This window comes from Sinocyclocheilus anshuiensis, unplaced genomic scaffold, assembly GCF_001515605.1.
Source record: "Sinocyclocheilus anshuiensis isolate Anshui unplaced genomic scaffold, SAMN03320099.WGS_v1.1 scaffold728, whole genome shotgun sequence".
NCBI classification, from domain to species: domain Eukaryota; kingdom Metazoa; phylum Chordata; class Actinopteri; order Cypriniformes; family Cyprinidae; genus Sinocyclocheilus; species Sinocyclocheilus anshuiensis.
In genome coordinates this window covers 18,882-27,339 of record NW_015555767.1, presented here as the reverse complement: position 1 = coordinate 27,339, position 8,458 = coordinate 18,882, and the positions used below count along the sequence as shown (strand labels likewise).

Below are 8,458 nucleotides of genomic sequence, written 5' to 3'. Positions count from 1 at the left end.
GTGATTATCGGCCGATAGTGATCGGTAGCCGATCAATCGGAGCACCCCTAACTTTAACTGTAAGTGACACGAGCATACGCAAAACAAAGGGAACAATATGATGTTTGTTATTATTTAAATTTTATATAGCCCACATTTTTATAAAAAATTTTTTGATTTCCCGCTTAGGCAATAACGTATATATTCAACATATGTTGTCTATGACCAAAAATGTGCCCGAAGCGTGAATTCGTACGCAGAAAGGCACGGAAAACAAATAACGCCTTCTATGGAGCCACTAAAGGGTCATGGTTAGCCACTTGCTAGCGGTAGACTGTTACATTATAGTACATGAAAGTTCACTTACCACATACACAGAGTAAGGAGAGATGACTGATTGGTGTTCAGTATCTGCAAATCATTCGCCATTGTCCACTGACAAATATCTAATCTTGTAAAATGTGTGGTAGCGGCAGTACTGGTCCATAGTTTAGAGTCCGTGTGATCGCGAATCTCGAAAGTAAGATGATAGCACGCATTCGAAAGCGGTTTCAATGCCCTGCATATTAGTAGCAGCTCCCTGATGCACGCAATACAGTATAATTACCCAACGATATAATTGCGAGAGAAAGTATTGAAATATTTTTTATCCTCCCATCTCGTTGGCTATTTATTCCCTTTAGGGGTACTGTAGTACACTTAATTTCCTTTCTGAAAACGGAATTGGGAAGCAGTGGATTGCGGGGGGTATGGGGGGGGGGGATCACGATGCCGGCTCAACATTGTGATGTCTGTCAGCCATCGGTGATGGACGATGGCATCGTCTATCGGCCCAACCCTAATCTCTACACTTGTCTAATTAAGCATTCACAGTTGCATCTGTGGAATGATCAGATGATTAGATGATTATGATTAGATTAGATCATGATTAGATCAGTGTTATGTTAGAATCTGTACATATATACCCTGTTGAAAAAACTGCATATGCTGGTTAGGTATGTTTTGAATCATGGCAACTGGTTTGACCTGTTTTAAGCTGGTCTTTAGTTGGTCATGAGCTGGTTTAAGCTAGTCCTGAGCTGGTTATGGGTTGGTTTAAGCTGGTCCTAAGCAACTAGCTCCTGCTCAGGATCAACTCATAACCAGCTCAGGACCAGCTTAAACCAGCTCATGATCAACTAAGGACTAGCTTAAACCAGCTCAAACCAGCTGCCATGCTTCAAAACGTACCTAACCAGCATATGCTGGGTTTTTTTTAACAGGGGATTCCACCGAACTGATTCTTCCCCTTGAAGGAGAGCGAATGCAAAGTGGATTAATTACTGGAGTTTGCTAAGATGAGCATTACATTATATTTCTGATGTGCTTGATTCAGATGTGATCATGATTCAGATCAGTTGATAGGCTTCATTTAGTTAAGGTATAGAAGATTAATTGTATAGGTAGCACTATTTTTAGTAACATAGGCACTTTAAACTAGTCTTAATTAAACATGTTTTCCTGCCACATGTTTTTCATTTATAGACATAAGCAAAATTGAGCAAGATTTGTGCTGTGATTTCCATTGATCCACTGATGTATCCAGGTTATTGATTTGTCTGTGATTTATGATTTGTTGCTGATTAAGTTGGTCAGGCTGTCCGTTTAATGTGATGTGTGTGCGTGTGTGTTTTGTAGACGTGGCTGTGGAAGGAAAAGGAAAGGGACACCAGTAAAAGTGTGTGACAGAGTCTTTGCTACAGAGGATGAGGAGGAGAGCATGTCTGAGAACAGCTATGGACCAGAGAAAGGTGAAGTGTGTGTGCTTTTAGCCTTTTTGTTACTTTAATTGATAATGTAAGAATAAAGATGCAGAAGTTACCAATAGGAGTACAGTAGGGTCTTTGGAATTGAGAATTCCAGCTGAATTACGTTTCAATGCCTTTTTGAATTTTGAATTAAAGCGCACAGAATTTTAAAGAATGTTTAAGAATTTCAAATTTAAATTTAATACATTAAATAATAGATTGGATATTTTAATTGAAATTTAATTAAATAGTAGATTTTATGCATATTATAAATCTTAAAAAAAAATATATATATAGGATGCATATATATATATATATATATATATGCGATTTGTAGTAAATGCCGCCCCATCTGAACGCACGTGCTGGAGATTTACTGCTAATCACAGGAGCGGCTTTACTGACGAGATGCACATGAAAATCGCATTTGATTTTTTGCACAGCCCTAATATATATATATATAATTTTTTTAGGACATTTTTTTTATATGTATATATTATGTAAGATAAAAGAACACTTAATTTCCCAGAATGGTCTAATTTAGTTGGAGGTCACATGATCAGTCTTCTTAGATACTTTAGTCAAGCAGGAATTCCTGCTTGCCAACATCCAATGATTTAATCAATGTAAGTGTGAATGTACCTTAACTCATCGAAGTAAACATCATGGCTTCACATTGGAGCACATTGTACATGTGTATGTGTCAGAGAACGTATGAGTGTGTAAATATCTATGTGAGATCCTATTATATCTGTTTCAGGTGATGGTCATGAGGACAAACACAGAGTGCCTGCTGCTGATGGACCATACTATGAAACTCAATCTGCTCAGCTCTGGTGAGTGAGTGACTGAGTGTGTGTGTGGTCTGAGTAGAGATACTGCATGAGTGTGTCTGTGTGTGTGCTAGGAAGAGATAGCAAGTAATTGTTTGTTGTGTGGTTGAGAGATACTGTTGTGTGCATATGGAGGTGGGGGATTACTGGAATGCAAGCTGTGTGTATGTGTTTATTGAAATGTGTTTATTATCATTGGGCCAATGAGAGAAAGTGTGTGCATGTTTGTGTGCATTTATCATAGTGCGTTGCTGGGCTTATGGTACGTGTGTGTGTTTGTATCTGTTTATTGCTGTGTTTAGTCATAGTGCCGACAGAAATATATGTTTATATGTATCTCTGTATATACAGTAATGATGACAGGTGTGGGGGGCAACAGTGTGTTCTGTAATTATAAATTAATATTTATATATGACGTTCGTCCTGGTTGGGAATATATGCCAGGCTTATACAGGCTTCAGAACTGATGGTTAATCTTTAGATAAATATTTCAGCAAGTATATGTTAGCACACATGAAGTAGCAGCAACTAGCTATAAACAACCTGTTTGTGACCAAACACTATTTATCTGAATCCAATTCTTAATAATGCTGAGTTCACACCAAACGGGACATTCTGATTTGTCGTTATTAATGTTAATAATCAAAGGTGTAAGAGCTGAGACAGCATGACTGCATGACATGCATAAGTCTGCCGCTCCGTGGCTTAGAAAATAGGGTCTGCAAGATTTCCCAGCTGTGATGTGGTTATCTCTATCAGTTTTGTTTGCTGTATTGCTGTCTGATGTAGTTTTCTCTCATGCAGTGTAAGTGAGGACGGCTCTAGCAGAGGGAGGGGGGCCGTCTCATACCCCCCACCACCAAACTGCTGCATTCGTGAAGTGCACTGTGGAAATCAAGTGCGACTGACTGTCATAGCGATCTGCGACATCGCTAAGGGGGAGGAGATCACTGTGGATTACAGTTTGACCGAGTGGGGAGAAAACGCTATGGTAAGTGTAACCATGACAATGGCTAGCACATCTCAATGCTTTGAGCTCCTTTTGCATTTAGTGTTACTAACAGTATGCAAATTGTTGACCGTTTATAATTTAGATGTGTTTGTGACATGAGTTTATATGCATATGGTGTTTGATTTATTGATGTGTATGTGTGAGAGTGTTGTGTTGGAGGGACTTTATTACTCTTATGTCACATGGTTGACATTTTTTTTGTAATGATGTTGCATCCCTCTCAGGGTTTCCATGGCACTGTACCTCCTAGTAGCTTTGATTGCAGCTCAGACCACGAAAGCAACATTAAGAAGGTAAATATGCATTACATTTTTACTAATACACTTATAGACACACCCAGTTACCAAGCAACAGTCATTTTCAGGCCTCTTGCTGAATATCCTGTCCTAATGAAATGATTGCTGCACCCCTTGCCATCAGTGTAAACATACCATAAGCATAAGCACCACAGCACACCAATATCTCCTGCATTTTCCTCTCCATATTGTTTCATCCAGTAATCTCAGACATACTCATTTAATTAATTTCAACTTAAGTGTTCCTCTTGGAATTGACCCTATGACTTGTAAAGTCATTATGAAAAATTGACCCTATTCACTTTTTAAAACACTTTATTGGTTTCTGTGCATATTTCAATCTTTATTTCAAATAAAAAAGTTGGCATTGTATCATCTTGCTCCACACCTTTTTAGCCTGCGTCCTTTTAACGAATTGTTCAACCATTATTTTAGGGTATTGTCAGTAATTTTCGAAATGCCTTTAAAAAAAAAACTATATAATGAACAACATGCAAATTAAAAATGTAATAAAGCTTAAGACAACAATGAATACGTTTACATGCGCATGAATAATGTGATTATTTCCAATAATCAGAGTAAGGACTTAATCGCATTATGATGTTTACATGTTAAGAGCAAAGCTCTTCACTCCCATTTACTGTGTACATGCTATTTTCATTATTCGTTTTCGCTAAGAATTGTGGTTATTTTTTATTACCGCCATTATTCACATACCCCACTGCACAGCACAGATATGATGGGAATTCACAACAGAAATGTGATGGCAATGCTATTTCAGTTGGGTTTGCCTATGCTGTCTCTGGATGAGGGTAAGGAGCAGAGACTGGTGGCAGCGAGTTGTGCTAACAGAGTTCAGCGATTCAGAGTGGAGGGAAAATTTCAGAATGTCACCGGTATCATTCATGGAGCTGTGTGAACGTGTTCATCTCCGTATGAGTCCACAAGAGTTTTCCATTCGTGCACCTATACCACTGGAAATAAATGCGACGTTCTCTCTTCTCCGCCATCGTTTTTAATCTGCATATTGTGCGTGTCATGTCAGTGTGTACGTCACGAGCACATGCGCACTTTGGTCAGAGTGGCAATAATGGGATTAAGGTGTTTACATGCCTGTATATTTCGATTAAAATCGGCGTAGGCCACCTATGTTAATACGATTATGCTTGCTGTTATTATGAGCTTAATCGCATTATTTAGATCGAAGTATTGTGTTTACATGATGTAAAGTTTAATCACAATATTGCCAAAATCTCATTATAATCGCATTAAGAGGGTGCATGTAAACGCACTGAATGGCAATTAATCAACAAGAAATATCATCGTTTAAATAAATCTGGATGCTTCTGGTCAAAAAACCTCTTCAAAGTGAGTGTTGGTGATGTTTAGTAATTTCCTGGTGGATAAAATTAAGTTCTGCCCTACATTCTTCACTTTCAGTCATTACACTTAAAAAATTGTCATTTATATATGTTACAGAAGTAAAACGAGCGTAAAGCCTGAATGCAATGCTTTTTGGATTATTCACTCTTTAACAGATCTTAGAAATGCATCTGCTTTTTGTTTCTTAGGAGGAAGAGTCCGGCCCAGTTCCACTTTCTGCATCAGAATACCTCACACCTTCCTGGTCTCTCTCTCCTTCCTCCTCTCCTTTGTCTCACTCTGAGCCAAGTGATTCAGACCTTGACTCGGATGATGCCAATGGAGAGAGACGCATGCGAATACCTCACCGCCGCAAGAGGCACAAAGCCCTGTCCTCTCCTGCTGCACATGCTAAGAGAAAAGCACTTCAACGACCCCCCAGCCATCCTCCCACTTTTCCACACTCCATCCTGTCCTCCCCACTGCAGCCCGCTGCTCCCTCCAGACCTGTGTTTAAGTGCCCTCCGTCTTCAGGAATTCCTGCTAATAGTGTCAATGTGTCAGTGGGTTGTGGGCAGAGCACCATGGCACAGAAACAGCGCTGTGTTTACTGTGGCCGTCACTTCCGATCTCTCCCACACCATCTGGATAAACACCACGCCCACCAACCAGACGTGTGCTCTGCCATGGTGCAAGCATGCACCTCTGGTGACCCTCCTTGTGTACAGTCACCTCTCCCATCATCGAGCAAGCAATCCCAATGCCTTCAAGTGGCTCCTGTGCCAGGTGTGGTGGTGGGAACACCACAGTCACCTCCCTCTTCTTCTTTGTCTCCGGTCAGAAGGAGCCCTGCCCTCTCTAGCCCTATTTACAAAAGTCCTACCCCAGCCCTGACAACTCCACCCAGAAGAGGTGGTGTTCCAGTGTCTGTCTTAAAGAGGAGCCCACCTACTCCTGCTACTCCTCCCAGAAAAGGACGAAAAACTAAAAAGGATAAAGAGGAGGTGGACATTTTTGAGAAGACAAAAGAAGAGGAATTGCCCACTCCAGTGTTTTTGGACCATGTTAAGGAGTCAGAACCTTCGAAAGAAGAAAGAGAGGACAATGGAGGGAGAGAAGAAGAAAGCGGAGCAGAGGATAAGACCGACCTATCAAGGTCAGACATTTCAATTGATCTCACAATGTTAAAAACGGTTTCACTGTTAAAATTTATTATCCATTCTCTTTAAATTCACCTAGTCCTCTTGTTCCCATTTTCTCTTTTCTCAGTTTGCGTCGTCCCCACATGCTCCCACTTCTTTCCTCCCTTTCCTCCCTGGTGTTGTACCTGCGGCGGCTGCAGCACTCTGCCTTTATTTCTCTCTCCCGCTCACCACAGTCGGCCGAGGCATGGCGTCTCCTCTGTCACTCCAGTCTGGCCCTTCTCATCCTTTACAATCGCCGCCGTGAATGTGAAGTCTCCAAACTCACCGTCTCCGAGTACCAGGCCCGCGTCACACCCCAGTGCCCCATCCCTGTGCAATCTGGTGCCCCACCAACTCTTACCCCACTGGAGGCCTCGCTCTCACCCTTCGAGCGGATGGTCCTCCCCCATCTCCCTCGTGTTGGAGTCCAAGGGAAACGTGGCCGCGTACAGCCACTCATCCTCCCACCACACTCTGAAGCCTGTCTGGAGATGCTTTTGCAGACTCGTGCCGGCGTGGGAATTGATCCACAGAACGCCTATGTGTTTGCCAGGCCGTATCATTCGCCAGCCACTCCCCTACGAGGCACAGATTTACTACGTAGTTTGGCTCGGTCCAGTGGTTCTCAGCACCCGCGGGCACTGACACAGACACGCGTTCGGAGGCAGGTGGCGATACTTACTCAACTGCTGTTGTTAAGTGAGGGTGAGGAGGAAGGGCAGCATGGGTCTGCCATACAGCGATTGGAAAGCTTTTTGCAGAAGGAGTATCACGTGACGCAAAGCTGTGCAACCATTGGCCAGGACCCTGGGCTGATGGGTCTGATTGGTCGGGTGGTACTATGCGGAGAGAGAGATGGCGTCTTGTTCCGTGGAATGAGTTTACACCACATCTGTCTGGAGTTAGATGGTGAGTGAGTTGTTGTGCCAAGCATATGGCAGGTGTAAATAAAGAGTATTGAACACATCAGTCATACTTATCCTTCCATTTCAGTGTTGTCAGGAAACTCTGCTGACTCGTTGTCAGAGGAGTCAGATGCTGAGCAGAGTAAAGAGAAACCTGAAGCACCATCTCCTGCAACCAGCATTATGATGAAGAAAACCAAAAGCAACAGCAAATCTCCCAGGCCCAAGAAGATGAACAGCAGCTCCCTGCTCTCAACGGGACGCAAAAAGGCCTCAGGACAGCCCAAGCCTGGTGAGTCTGATTGTATGACTGTCATACAGTGTGACAATATGCCTTTGCACACCTCAGTTCCAGGGAATGAGGACAGCACTGATGATTGTGACATAATCCATGTTTACATGTGCAATGCATGTACCAGTTAAACCAGGGTTATTTAATTCCATTTTAAATGCTGATAAGTGCAACCTTTGTTAAAACGGTGTAGCTACACTAAGAATAGGAAAGAACATAAATTTAAATTCATCAATAACAAATAAATATCTGTCAGTCCTAAAGGTATTATTTTTATTGACCTCATTTATATGCACATTATTTTCAATTAAGATATATTTTTGTCAAGCCTTCATTAGGAAAATACAGTGCCCTCCACTAATATTGGCACCCTTGGTAAATATTAGCAAAGGTGGCTGTGAAAATAAATCTTCATTGTTTATCCTTTTGATCTTTCATTCCAAAAATTCACAAAATTCTAACCTTTCATTGAAGTAAAACAATGGAAAGTAGGGGGAAAATCTCATTATGAAATAAATGTTTTTCTAGTTCACGTTGGACACAAATATTGGCACCCAGTTATTGCAACGTCCTTTTCCAGGGCAGTCGTGGCCTAATAGTTAGAGAGTCAGACTTGTAACCCAAAGGTCGCGGGTTTGAGTCTCTGTACCAGCAGGGATTGTAGGTGGAGGGAGTGAATAACCAGCACTCTCTTCCACCCTCAATACCACGACTGAGGTGAGACCCTTGAGCAAGGCATTGAACCCCCAACTGCTCCCCAGATGCCGCAGCACATGGCTGCCCACTGCTCCGTGTGTGTGTGTGTGTG

General features: G+C 41.9%; 1 protein-coding gene across 1 annotated transcript in view; it reads left to right on the top strand.

The window, feature by feature from the left end:
* The window catches only part of LOC107674247 (uncharacterized), an 18,975-nt gene that overhangs the window by 6,785 nt on the left and 3,732 nt on the right, over positions 1–8,458 (top strand). The window contains exons 2-8 of the mRNA XM_016468179.1: positions 1,657–1,769; positions 2,527–2,602; positions 3,404–3,590; positions 3,836–3,904; positions 5,479–6,425; positions 6,539–7,362; positions 7,447–7,650. Coding sequence (XP_016323665.1) covers positions 1,657–1,769; positions 2,527–2,602; positions 3,404–3,590; positions 3,836–3,904; positions 5,479–6,425; positions 6,539–7,362; positions 7,447–7,650 — 2,420 coding nt within the window. The remainder of the gene's footprint in view (positions 1–1,656; positions 1,770–2,526; positions 2,603–3,403; positions 3,591–3,835; positions 3,905–5,478; positions 6,426–6,538; positions 7,363–7,446; positions 7,651–8,458) is intronic.